The sequence below is a fragment of the Pyrgilauda ruficollis genome, unplaced genomic scaffold (genome assembly GCF_017590135.1).
Source record: "Pyrgilauda ruficollis isolate IOZ18807 unplaced genomic scaffold, ASM1759013v1 scaffold52, whole genome shotgun sequence".
In the NCBI taxonomy this organism is placed as follows: Eukaryota; Metazoa; Chordata; class Aves; order Passeriformes; family Passeridae; genus Pyrgilauda; species Pyrgilauda ruficollis.
Window position 1 is genome coordinate 1,815,891 of NW_024526822.1, and position 13,094 is coordinate 1,828,984.

Consider the following 13,094-nt stretch of genomic DNA (forward strand, 5'->3'; position numbering starts at 1 on the left):
CTAGGGCTTCTGCCTGCCACTTGGATCACCTTCCAGAGCCAGGTATATATTGTTCCCTCCTTCTTTTCTGGGTGAGGCCCTCTCTTCCAGAAACACCCCCACAGCTTTGTACCTGACCCACACTCCCCTAGCCTCTACTTTGCTCCTGAAAGGAAGGAGCATTTTTCTAGTAAAAAAATTTTCAGACCTTTGCAGGAGTGCCTGGAGCAAGATGGGTTTTCCCAGAACTGCCTGTGGTGAGGTAATGTGCTGGGCAGAGGTTACTCCATACCCTGTCATTAATATTTACTCCTTGCTGGCCTCCCTCTCCAATATTAACCACGGCAGGAAGGATGGGTGGCCGAGCGTGCCGGATCATTTCTTTTCCCTGTTCCCATCCCATTGGGCACAAAGCAAACCCACCTCTGGTCCAGAGGTAGCACAGAGCCAGGGACTGCTCCTCGGTTCCCCCTGGAGAATCATTCACTGAGGGATCTGTGGTGGCTAATGCTGTTTATTAACAGCTGCTTGCGTCAGTGCTGCAGCCCCAATTCAGGGTGTTGGAGTGGGTTTGGAAAGGGCAGGGTCTGCCCCGTGAGGGGGCAAGGAAGCAAAGGGCTAAAGCTGTAAATGGGTTTGTTGTAACTGATTTCAGCTCTAGGGCAGCTGAGGACAAGCAGTTCCTTGGCAAGTCCCCAGGGAACTTGCTCAGGCCCTGGGGACCCCTGTTCCTACCTCTCTGGAGTGATTCCCAAAGGGGCTGTGGGCTGATTCGGGGCTTAGTTAAAGGAATAAATACAGCTGTTGTGGCTCCTCATCCTCAATCTGCCCCTATCAAGATAAATGGGGTACTTTGAAAGGGGGTGGGAGGAGAGAAGGACTCCCGACATCCCTGGCCGTAACCCGAGCCGTGTCTGGGGTAGCTCAGTCACCCGCAGGGCAGTGAAGCCTGTTTGGGGGTTGCTGCCATGGGAATGAAAAAGTTAAATCCAGGGTTTTTTTTTTTTTTCTGCTGGAAAATACAGCATCTGGGGAAGCTCTCAGAGCCCCGGGGGCACACGAAAAGGGCTGCCCGGTCCCTTCGGGCCTGTGCCGCCTCCCACTGCCCAGCGCGGCCGTTCCCTCGTTCCAGCCGGATCTGAAGGCGACATTTGTTTTAGAGGGACCGAGGGCAGCCTGGTTCACCCCTCGCGGCCGAGGAACCGGGGCCGTGCCCGGGCAGGGCCGGGGCGGGACCGGGGCCGGCGGGGCGGGAGCGGCGGCCCCGGGGGCGGTGAAAAGGAGCCGGGGGTGCCCGAGTGCCGCCGCCGCCCGCCATGAGGGCAGCGCTCGCCCCCGGGGTTCGCCTGCTCCGCGCCCTCCCCCGGGACAGCCGGTGAGCGGGAGCGGGGAGCGGGATGGGGGCACGGCACCGGGAGCGGGACTGGCTGTGGGTGTAGGGACCGGGAGCGGGACTGGCCGTGGGTGTAGGGACCGGGAGCGGGACTGGCTGTGGGTGTAGGGACCGGGAGAGGGACTGGCTGTGGGTGTAGGGACCGGGAGAGGGACTGGCTGTGGGTGTAGGGATCGGGAGCGGGACTGGCCCTGGCTGTAGGGACCGGGAGCGGGACTGGCAGTGGATATAGGGACCGGGAGCGGGACTGACTCTGGATATAGGGACCGGGAGCGGGACTGACTCTGGCCATACAGACCGGGAGCGGGATCGGGACTGGCCCTGGATACAGGGACCGGCATCGGGACTGGGTCTGGCCATAGAGACCGGGAGCGGGATCGGGACTGGCTCTGGATCTAGGGACCGGCGCCGGGAGCGGGATCGGCTCTGCGCAGAGGGATCAGGACTGGTCCTGGACATAGGGACTGAGATCGGGCAGGGAGGGTGTCGGCACCGCGATAGGGACGGTCTCCGGAACAGGGCTCACTCTTCCGTGGACCAGCACTGCAATAGAGAGTGGCCCTGGACATTGGAGCCAACACCAGGATGGGCACCAGAACCGGCACAGGGTTCAGCCCCTGTTAGGTTAGGGAGGGGGGGTGTCATTCCACTGGGGACTGGCAACCACTGGAGGTGGAACTGGGATAGAGACTGGCCCTGGGCATAGGGACTGGCACTGAGATGGAGACTGGCCCTGGGCATAGGGACTGGCACTGGGATGGAGACTGGCCCCGGACCAGCAGACTGGCATGAGCACTGGGACCAGCACCAGACTGGAGACCACTTGTCTGGGGACTGACAGGGACAGGGATGAGACCTGGGCTGGGGACATGGATGAGGGGTCACTCCCCCAGAGCCCAGCATCGCCTTCAGGCACTGGACCCAGATGGGATCAGCTCACACCGACTGCAGCCCAGGGCTTGGGACTTGGCCTGGGAGGGGGAACCTCGAGATGGGCAGCAGCACCCACCAGCCTCCAGATGTCTCAGGTCCTCACACTCAAAATTCAGTGGGATGTGGCCAAAACAGAAACCTTGCCTGCTGCCTTCTCTTTTGATGAGGTGATGGGACTGCTGCCCATTTAATTTTGAGTAATAGTTGGATTTTTTGGAAGCCCATTGCCAGACGCCCCCCCTGCTTTTCCATCTGCTGGAATTTTCCCTGCCAGAACGTGTAGGGTAAAAAGAAAAAACTCTACACCCAAGTGTCTGACCCAGGGGGTGTTGCATGTGAAGTTTATCTTCCCCTTCCCTACTGTGGCCTCTCTGCTCCTCTTGGATCAGCCCTGCAGCCACTAGCAGCGATTTTGGGTGGTTTATTCATTTTTTGGGGTGGGAAGCAGCAGTTTCTCAGCCACAGTGCAGCCTTGGAGCTGGCACCACAGCGCAGGGAGTTGCACTGGATTTGCAGGACACCCGTCACTGCTGCAGCTCCAGGGAGAAGTGAAACTGCAAAGAGGAGCATAATGGGCCAAAACCACCAAAGGAAAGGTTGTTTTGTTTTTTTTTTTTTAACTTGGAGCAACCCCGTGACATGTTTGTGTGCTGCAGCTGCCCCTGACTACTTGCATCCTCTGTGCTGCCATAAAACTCTTCCTGAAGGCAGGATAGCTCCTGCAGAGATACTCATCTTGTCCAGAGAGTGCTAGATCCTACTTGGGATTCTCCAGGCTTTATCTGTTAGCTTTGATGGGTGCAGCATCCCCATTTCCTGAGCCCAGACTCCCCCTTTCCCTGCATTTAATCCAAGCAAAGGGGATGAAATGGCTTTTTGGTGGAGGAAGGAGAGCTGGTATTGCTTTTTTTTCCAGCTTGTCTTTGATTAACCCTGGCAGTGATGATGAATCAGCACAGTTTCCACTCGTGACACCAGGAAGGCACTTGCTCACCCTGTGTTTCGGTTGGATGTAACTGCTTGAGGAGGTGGAAACACTGCTTGATGTTCCCCACAAAACTCAGCTGATCTTTTTAAGCCACATCCTGGGCTTTTTTGGGGGGTCTGCTCACTTCCTAACCAGCTCAGCTGAGCTGGTTCAGGTCACCAATCCGGTAGAAGAATCCCATTGGCCTCTGAGGCCACTCATCCCTGTCCCACCAAACCCTGACCTCTCTGCTTCCTTCCTCCCACAGCTATCGAGGACTGACTCTGGTACTGACCTTCCTCTCCTACACCAGCTACCACCTCTCCCGAAAACCCATCAGCATCGTCAAGGTGAGCTCCAGCCTCACCCCTGCTGTGGGGACAGGGAGCCTGCAGAGGGCACATGGGGAGGAGAGTGCTGACAGCACTTTGATTTCATCCCCCTCTCTCTCCCTGCAGAGCCAGCTGCACCCCAACTGCTCAGCCTTGGGCCCGAACCCCCACAATGACTCCAACAGCACCACCTGGTGCAGCTGGGCCCCCTTTGGTAAGGCTGAGCTCCCCCAGGCACCCCAAAACCCACGCTTGTGGCAGCCAAGTTGGGCTCCTCCATTCCCTAATACCAGGTCGTGGCCAGGGTTTGGCAGGGAGCTGCTCATTAGGCACCCGGAGGTAATTAAGTGATGAAGATCTGTCCCATGCCCCTGGGCCAAAGGGCAGCAGCGGGTGGTGAAGTCCAGGACAGGACCAGGTCCCAGTGCCGATGGCACCTGGCCATGCCCTCAGAAGCCCCCATGGAGACCAGGCTTTGGTGAAGGGGGAACAAGATGAAGCCAGCAGCCACGGGGAGGGGACACAAGGTGGGGGCCAGCCTGAGGTGGCCCTGATATTTGTTTTCCAGATGGGGACAACTACAAGGAACTTTTTGGGGCGCTGGATAATGCCTTCCTGGTGGCCTACGCCATCGGGATGTTTATCAGGTACCCAGGGCCTTCCCCTCCACTCACCAGTTTGCACCAGTCTGGTGGAAACTGGTTTCCATTGGGATGGGGTCATGCTAACAGGAAAGCAGCCAGGGATCCGCTCAGGATTCGGGTACTGGCTCGCTGTGATGATGCCCATTGCTGGCATCACCCGTTCAGCTTCTGCTGTGCTCTCCCCTGTCTCTGCAGTGGCATTTTTGGGGAGCGCCTCCCTCTGCGCTACTACCTGTCGGGGGGAATGGTGGTGAGCGGGCTCTTCACCGCCCTTTTCGGCCTCGGCTACTTCTGGAACATCCACGTCCTCTGGTACTTCATCGTCGTGCAGGTGTGTTGTGTGTGTTGTCCCCTTTATCACCACGGCCTCATCTTAGTCTTTCAGTGACCTCAAGGGGTTGGGGTGGCCCAGTTTCTGAGCAGGGCAGCGCTGAGCGTTTCCACTCCCCGCAAAACCTGGCTGTGCGTGGCGTGGGCGTCGAAACCGCCGGGCGTGCCCGCCTCCGAGCGCTGCGGGCAGCTGGTTTGGCAACCCCAGCCACTCCCAGTTTAGCCATGGGAGTGATGCCAACGGCCCCAGGATTGCCCCAGCAGGGAAAAAACAAACAAACCAAGTGTTTTCTTAACAGCTTTGGATAGGGGTGGCTATTTTCCAGCCCAGTAGCCCAGAACAGTGCAGGGCTGCGTGGCTGTGGTCGGTGCGTGCTGGGTGATGCTCCCATCTCTTGCCAGGTCTGCAATGGGCTGGTGCAGACAACAGGCTGGCCTGCTGTCGTGGCCTGCGTTGGAAACTGGTTTGGCAAAGGAAAGTGAGTTTTTCTCCTATGTGTCTCATGCCTGTCCTGGTCCCTGTTGACCCTGGCAGCCACCCCAGTGCCACTGACCCGGCTGTGTCCCCACCAGGAGAGGTTTGATCATGGGCATCTGGAACTCGCACACCTCCGTTGGCAACATCTTAGGGTCGCTCATCGCCGGTGCCTGGGTTTCCTCTGCCTGGGGCCTGTCCTTTATTGTGCCTGGCATCATCATCACCGTCGTGGGCATCATCTGCTTCTTCTTCCTCGTGGAGTGTGAGTGTTGTCATCTGGGGCACAGCAGACAACCAGTATAATACAAACAACTTTCCACCTTGCCCATCTCTAAGCATTTTTGACAATCCCAAAAACTTATTTCCAGCCTGTGGCTAGCAGGGATGTGGATCTGACCACCATGGGGATGCTCAGCATCATTTTGGGGTTGTCCAGGCAGGCTCATCCCCTATACCAGTCACTCCTCTGAGCCTGCCTTTCTAGGAAATACCAGGGGAGTCTTTTGGGTTTTTACTGGGGAAGAGAGTACCCAGAGATGCAGCCTAGACCTGGGGGTTCCCAGCCCCTGTGAGGTGCTGGAGGGAGAGCAGGTGGAGTGGGATTGCTCCAGGCTCTCCTCACAGGGTATTCTTTCTCCCTGCAGATCCTGAGGATGTTGACTGCAATCCACCTCTGCATCACGTGAGTCGCGCCGATTCCCAGGGGGCCCGTCCTGGGCTGGGTGAAACAAGAGGGTCATCAGGTTGTAATGGCAGGAATTAGAGCAATGTTCAGCTGTCACAGGGGATGGTTGTTGCTCTTCCACTGGGAGCATCCTCTGGGTCATGCCCCAGCAGCAGAGCCAATGTTTCAGCCTCCTCCAGCCACGAGAGCCACATGTGCTGCTTTTGGCTTGATTTTAGATGGCTGCTGATGAGGATCCTGGAGGAGTGACCACGAGTGAGAAGGATCCTGAAGCAGTCATCTCCAACGAGGGCCCACTGAGCCTCTCAGGCCAGAGCAGTGTGGATCACTCCAAGAGCCCCAAGGAGCCAGCTGAGGAGCCTGAAGCCATCAGCTTCCTTGGGGCACTTCGGATACCTGTGAGTGCTGGGATGGAGGAAAGAGCAAATCCAGAGCAGCTCAGAGCATCCACAGGGCAGAAAATGGGACAAACCCACCATCCAGAGGAGGCAGGGGTAAGGAGGCTCCTCTGATGTCCCCTCCTCTCCTCCCAGGGCGTAGTGGAGTTCTCCCTGTGCCTGCTCTTTGCCAAGCTGGTGAGCTACACCTTCCTGTACTGGCTGCCCCTCTACATTGTCAACGTCGGTGAGTTTTGGAGACAGCAAGGTGGGAGTGAGCCTTGCAAGGGAAGCATCTCCTCACCCCTCTCCTCTCCCCCACAGCTCATTTTGGTGCCAAGGAAGCCGGGGACCTGTCGACCCTCTTTGATGTCGGGGGTATTTTAGGTTCGTCAACGTACCGGGATGGAGGGATGGGTCTGGGATGATTTAGGGACAATCCTGGCCTTGACCAGCCTTGGCTGGTGCCCCCCACAGGCAACACCATCTCTTTCCCCCAGGAGGTTTATTCAGTGTTCACAGCACTCAGCAGGCAGCAAACACCCATCCATTTTATTTTGGCATCCATTTGTTTTGCCAACCATCACAGCCTCTTTCCTCAGGTCTCGCTTGCTCAGGCTCCTTTTCCTATTGTTTGCAAGTGTGGAAGAGACCAGGGCGGCATGGAAGTGCAGAGAAACCATCTGCAGGGAGGAAGTGGAAGGGATAAATCAAAGCTCTTCACTCTGATATTATTATGTTTAACCTTGGGGGCATACTGGTCAGAAGATGGGGATGAAAGAGCATCACATTGATTTTGGGCTGAGCCAGGGCAGAGCTCTGCCTTTGGGGCGGTGTGAGTGACACCTGTGACTCTTTCTTGTAGGGGGGATCTTCGCTGGCCTCATCTCTGACTACACTGGCGGCAGAGCCACCACGTGCTGCGTGATGCTGGTGGTCGCTGCTCCCATGGTGAGCTGTCACATGGGCTCAAAACCCATCACGAGGCTTTCCTCGCTCCGGCTCCTTTGAGTCACAGCTGCCTTCCTCTTCCCAAGCGCCCGGGACAGGCTGGTCACGCGCTCGGCTGAGATGAGAGCTGGGATTGATTCACGTGCCCAGATGTTCCTGGGAAGGATGTCCAGCTCTAGGGGCTGGGGAGGGATTGCAGAGACCTTGACAACTAAAAACACCCTTAGGTTTTTCCATCCTGCCATAACTCTTCTCAAAGCCTTAGGGGTCCCACCGATCCAGTCCAGCTTTTGTCTCTTTGATTTTCATCCCAAAAGCCCCCATGCCAACGGCCTCATGCTCCACTGGAACTTGGCCTGGACGTCCTTCCCAGGCACCTGCACAGAGCTCATTTGGCTTTGCTTCCACAGCATGGTTAATTAGCTGTAATCCAATCCTGGCTGGCTCTGGGATGGGAGCCTCTCCTGCTGAAGGAGCTGGCACGTGCTGGGAAGCAGAGGGGCTGCGTCACGTCCGCGGCCCCGAGAGCACCTTTGGGACAAATTATGTCTGGCTGCAGCTGTGGGACGTGGCAGAGCCTCACTGGCCATAAATCGTGGCAGCACCTCTGCTTGCCAGCTGCCAGGTATTTCATCATGCCAGTGGGATGCAGAGGTCAGGGTGCACTCAGCCCCCCATCCCAGCTGGTGCTTGGCACGAGCAGTAATTCAGGTCCCCACATTCTCCATCCCATTCCCAGGGTACTGCTGCAAGGAAAACTCTTGGTAAAACAGCTGAAGTAACCATAACTAGTTCACCTTTTTCTCTTTTCCAGCTGTTCCTGTATAACCATGTGGGTCAGAACGGCATTGGCATATCAATAGGTAAGGAGCTCCATGGTGCAGCTTGGTCCTGTCACTGAAGTGGTGCTGGAAGATACTGAGGATTCACCTGCCTTTATTCCTCCTCTTGAGCCAGGCTCCCAGGCTGAATTTGGGGGAGGGTGGTGTTGGATGAGTGTTCACTGCCTGCTGGCTGGGATCTTCATGGGAAAGTGGAGATGCACAGGAGAGGATGTGTGGGACAGCAATGTCCACACGTGGGGTGGGGATGATGCATCCAATGTCCTGCTGCTCCCTGCACCTAAAGATTTCATCTCTTCCCGGGTTCCTCTGCAGCGATGCTGATCATCTGTGGTGCTCTGGTTAATGGGCCCTACGCGCTCATCACAACAGCGGTGTCGGCAGATTTGGTAAGAGGTGCACCTCAACCCCGCCACGCTGCCCTTGCACACCCAGAGCCTGCTCCCTCTTTCCCAGAGGCATGTTTTGCTGGGATTTTTGCACTTTACCTTTCTTTTCCAATGCCTCTGAAGCCCACTGGAGAAGGGCAGAGCTGTCACACCTGGTGTTGCTCTCCACACCCTCCCTTAAATACAGGGCTTTTTCCTGTTGCTTTTTCACCTTGGCCACATGATTGTGTTTCAGCTCTGCTGCATCTTTTTCTGAGCACAAGCAGAGTGGAAATATTTGGTGGCAGATTCCCTGGGAATTTCTGCCTCCTGTTGACAATCCAAGTTTTGCCACGGTTTGGCTGCAGGCAGCATTTGAGTTTGGTCTTCCTGTCTGTGGCTGGGTCTGACACATGGAAATTGCTGCCTGGGACATTGGCTTCACTCTGGAAAATGCTGGCTGTGCACCCCAAAGCTGCTTTTGCTCCTTATGTTTTATCCCTCCATCCTTACAGGGCACCCATGAGTCTCTCAAAGGAAATGCCAAAGCTCTTTCGACTGTCACGGCCATCATCGACGGCACGGGATCTGTTGGTGTGTCCTGGGGGGTGCTGGGGGTCCTGCTCCCCTCTCAGGTGTGAACAGGGCTAACGGGGCTCGTGTGCCCCCCAGGTGCTGCGCTGGGGCCGCTGCTGGCAGGGCTCATCTCTCCCACGGGCTGGAATAACGTGTTCTACATGCTGATAGCAGCTGATGTCCTGGCTTGTCTGGTAGGTGTCACCTGGGCAGAACTCCTTTGTCTGCCCTGGGGTGTCACAGGCTCCCTTTTAGCTGCCTGCTCACTGCTGGAGGGCTCAGATGGTTCTCAGAAGACATCCAGGCACAGGGCAAAGTGCAAAGGCCTGTATTGGCTCTTGGTTTTCTCAGCTTTTACAGAGATTGGTAACTAAGAGGTGTTTTAAACAGATAGTTGAATTTCTCAGCTTTTACAGGATGGGGTAACTGAGAGGTGTTTTAAACAGATAGTTGAGTTATTCCTTCCTCACACCAGGCACTGTTTTGTTAGTTTTCTCAACTTTTACAGAGATGGGTAACTGAGAAATGTTTTAAAAGATTTTCTTCTATTATCAGTCTCAATAAATAGTGAGTCACAAAAAACTCAACACCATTCCATCAGAAACTAACCTATTTTCTAGTTACAATACCTTATAAATGTTTTTCAACCTATTAACTTTTACTACACAATATTACTATTACTTTTAACACTAATCACCTGTATTTCTTCCCCACATAGTTCTACTACAATACATTTTTCACAATTCTAATTCTCTAAAATATTTAATCTTTCTTCAAAATCATATTTTGAAACCTATTAAAACTTACTTGTACTTCAATCTCTCTCTCAACAATGTCATCTCTATTCCATAACCTTCCTAAGTCAACAGACCTTATCTCAGTATTTACATACAAATACACGAGACTGTGTAAACTTTCTGTCAAGTTTTGAGAATTCTTTACAAATCTATTCCCCACAGACTCCAGACCTCTGCTTTCACTTGGCTTTTCCTCCTCGCACAGGTTTAGTTCATAACCTTTGCTGGGGAGAGCTGTAGAACTGATCTGCTGGTGGTGGGAATCGTGCCAGGGCTGGAGGCTGCAGTGCCCCAGCCTTGCAGCGACCCTCCACCCTTGCTCTTGCAGCTCCTGGCTCGTGTGGTGGTCAAGGAGGCGCGTGGCTGGTGTGGCTCCATGGCGAGGCAGAGAGGGTACGTAGCTGCCAGCCCGGAGCGGCCCCCGGTGCCGCGCCGCCCGGGCACGCTGTCGCTGCTGCTGCTGCAGAAGGATGTTTGTTACCCCTTGCTGTCGCTGCTGCACCTTCGCGTGGGCATCGCCAGCCCGCCTGCCCCGTGCCCTGTGGCCACTGAGACGCTGCCACCTCAAGCCGAGGCAGCACCTGGGGGATTTTAGCCAGCTGCACCTCAGAAAACACTTGGGGTGCTAAACACAGTGTCCTTGTGTCTTTGTAGCTCTAGTGTGCAGCTAACAGAGTCAGTGATGGATGGGAAGTAGGTCGGTGTAAGTATCTTCACTTGAGCCCTGAGGATTAAATGCAAACACAAGCCTGATCCATTCTGATTCTGAGTTTCACTTTGCAGGCTCAGCCTAGAAATAGCCACTGCTCCAATCATTTAGGGCCGAGATCAAGATTTGGGAATCAAAAGATCAAATTGCAATGGCCAGGGAAGAGTGTGGGAGGAAGGAGGGAGAGGGAGATGTGGCTGGGCAGCGCATCCTTTAAATCTGGCTGATTTAGCAGATACTGGCCCAGATGCCCAATCGATTGGCATTGATTAATGCACTTGAAATGACTGAATTTATAGGCTTTGCCCACCTGTGCAACTGAGCTTGATTACACGCAGCCAGGGCTGGCTAATCAAATCTGGGTCAATCACTGCAGCGAGTGTATAAATAATCTCCAAATCAGCACTGCCCTGGCTCCGATTGCCACCAACATCCCCATGTGACATCTAAAGGAAGGGGCCACCGCCGGTCCTGGCAGTGGGGCTGCCGGACCCCGACCCCTGCGGACATTCCGTCCCTTATGTCTTGTGTTTGCAGGTGACAGACCAATAGTCTGGGCCTCGTGCTGCGGTAAGTGCGGCCCAAATCTCCTTCTCCGGCTGCCGGTGGAGGGCTGCCAGGCTCTGCTCTCTGGTGCCGGGGCTGGTTAGGGTGACGACTGTCCTAGGGGATGACAGCAGCCGCGTTTGCACCAAACACTGGCTGGTTTCTGCTGGGGGAAGCGGCTGGCTCATGTGGCAATGCTGCAGTGTCTTCAGCGCTTTGGGGAGTGTCTCTGGAGCAGCTTGCAGAGAAGAGGCACAAACGCTGTAGGATTTTTGGGGACATTTCAGCTTTGGCCGGAGACACAACAGTGGCTGCATCTCCTCCTCGCGCCTGCTTCTCCTCCTGGTGGCGCGGATGGGGCTGGGCTCTCCCGGCACAGCTCTTTTCCCTTTCCATCTCCGACAGCATCGCAGTGCCCAGCATCGATCGCAGTGCCCAGCATCGCTCCCAGCGCCCGCGGGGCCTTGCCGCCGCCCTGAGCCGCTCGCTTTTGTCCCCGCAGGTTTAAGGAGTTCTGACGCGTCCCCTGCGGCCGCCCCAAGGCCGGAGCGAGGAGCGGCCGGGGCACACGGCAGGGAGCGCGGGCAAAGCCGCAGCCCGGGCACGGCCCGCGGGCTCGGGGCCACCACGGCTTGGCTTCCCCCGGAGGAAGGGCGAGGAGTGGTCAAAGGGCCCCGGCCAAGCGGTTTTCTGGGTCAATTCTGCACCATCGGCCGTTTTATTAATAAAAACGTGGAAAATCCGTGTGGCCGCTCCGTGCCATGTCCTGACAGGCTCGGCCAAGTCTGTGAATACCTGGGGGCAGCGATCACACCCCTGTCCTTGCTTTCCTCCACGTGCAGTCTCTTGTTTGTGAGCCTGGCCCATCCAGACCCTGCTTGGTATTCCAGGGTCTGGATCAGGAGGATGATGCCAAATCACTTTAGGCACTGCCTCACCAACAAAAAGCTGCTTCTTTTACACAGGGAACATCCCTGGGCTGAGCCCAAACTAATGCAGTGCCCTGGGGTGTGTCTGCAGTGTCCTGGGATGTGTTTGCATCCCCTGGGATGTTTGCAGTGCCCTGAGATATGTTGGCATCCCCTGGGATGTGTTTGCAGCCCCCTGGGATGTTTTCTGTCCCCTGGGATGTTTCCAATCCCCTGGGATGTGTTTGCAATCCCCTGGGATACGTTTGCTGTCCCCTGGGATGTGTTGGCATCCCCTGGGATGTTTCCAATCCCCTGGGATGCATTTGCTGTCCTCTGGGATGCGTTTGCAATCCCCTGGGATGTGTTTGCTGTCCCCTGGGGTGTTACTGCAGTGTCGTGGGATGTGTTTACATTCCCTGGGATGTTTCCAATCCCCTGGGATGTGACTGCATCCCCTGGGATGTTTCTGTCCCCTGGGATGTATTTGCATCCCCTGGGATGTGTTTTCTGTCCCCTAGGATGTGTTTGCATCCCCTCGCCACCCGGGGAGGGCGCCTGGCTCCGGCGCTCTGCCCAGGGCAGAGCAGTGCCCGGTGCCGGGGGCTCCGTGTGTGCCTGGGATAAATTGCAGCTCTAATTGACTTCACCTCCTTGAATCTTGACCCGAGGAGAAAACATCTGGGCCTGATGCGATTTTATTAAGTGCTGATTTCATCAGCAAAGGGGAAAAAAGGGTGGGGGGAAAAAAAGGAGGAAACTTGCTAGCCAGTTGGACCAGCTCCCTGTAAAGCTCTGAGGGTGATGGAGTGGCACAGGGGACCAGGCAGCTGGGAGAGTGGCAGCTGCAGGTTTGGGGGGGCCAAGCAGTGATGGCCTTTAATCCCCTCCACTCTGACTGTTGGTGCTCAATGGGCCTTGGGGAAAAAAACAGGAAAAATGGAGCAGGCAGAGAAAAATAAAATCCGCAATTGCCCTTTTCCCCAGGAAAACATCAACCCCACTGGGCTACACCCTGATGGAGCCACAGGGAGAGGTGTCACAACGGGTCTGTCCTCAGCAGGGCCTCGGGGTGACCCTGCAGCGTCCCCAGGCTCGTGGCACACACACCCTGTGGGCACAAGGCCCTTGCTGCTGGCAGAGACCCATGAGCTGGGCTGAGGATGGCCCTGCCAGTGTGATGGAGCTTGGACACTGCTGTGTGTCCTAAAACCATCCTCTGGGGAGGGGGCCTCAAAATACCCCTTCAAGCAAAAAATCCTGTAAGTCCTGACACACA

At 55.8% G+C, this 13,094-nt stretch overlaps 1 protein-coding gene across 3 annotated transcripts; it reads left to right on the forward strand.

Moving 5' to 3' along the window:
• The first annotated feature begins 1,205 nt into the window (after positions 1 to 1,205).
• On the forward strand, positions 1,206 to 11,649 carry SLC37A2 (solute carrier family 37 member 2). Of its 3 annotated transcripts, none has more exons than XM_041480644.1 (18): positions 1,206 to 1,354; positions 3,541 to 3,622; positions 3,731 to 3,818; positions 4,173 to 4,251; positions 4,444 to 4,579; positions 4,981 to 5,057; positions 5,152 to 5,318; positions 5,701 to 5,738; positions 5,960 to 6,139; positions 6,275 to 6,365; positions 6,443 to 6,505; positions 6,984 to 7,069; positions 7,884 to 7,932; positions 8,227 to 8,300; positions 8,795 to 8,873; positions 8,952 to 9,049; positions 9,981 to 10,045; positions 11,410 to 11,649. In XM_041480644.1, exons 1-18 carry the CDS (start codon positions 1,296 to 1,298, stop codon positions 11,423 to 11,425), a joined length of 1,527 nt encoding a protein of 508 aa, XP_041336578.1. In that variant the 5' UTR covers positions 1,206 to 1,295; the 3' UTR covers positions 11,426 to 11,649. The 3 variants fall into 3 exon arrangements, with proteins under 3 accessions (XP_041336578.1, XP_041336577.1, XP_041336575.1); XM_041480643.1 differs by lacking the exon at positions 11,410 to 11,649 and adding an exon at positions 10,307 to 11,386; XM_041480641.1 differs by lacking the exon at positions 11,410 to 11,649 and having other exon boundaries at positions 9,981 to 11,386.
• The last annotated feature ends 1,445 nt before the right edge of the window (positions 11,650 to 13,094 follow it).

Coding starts and splice junctions, on each gene's coding strand:
- SLC37A2 (XM_041480641.1), top strand. CDS start 1,296: ATGAGGGCAGCGCTCGCCCCCGGGGTTCGCCTGCTCCGCGCCCTCCCC. Junction 3,819..4,172: donor GTGCAGCTGGGCCCCCTTTG/GTAAGGCTGAGC, acceptor TTTGTTTTCCAG/ATGGGGACAACTACAAGGAA. Junction 7,070..7,883: donor TGGTGGTCGCTGCTCCCATG/GTGAGCTGTCAC, acceptor TCTCTTTTCCAG/CTGTTCCTGTATAACCATGT.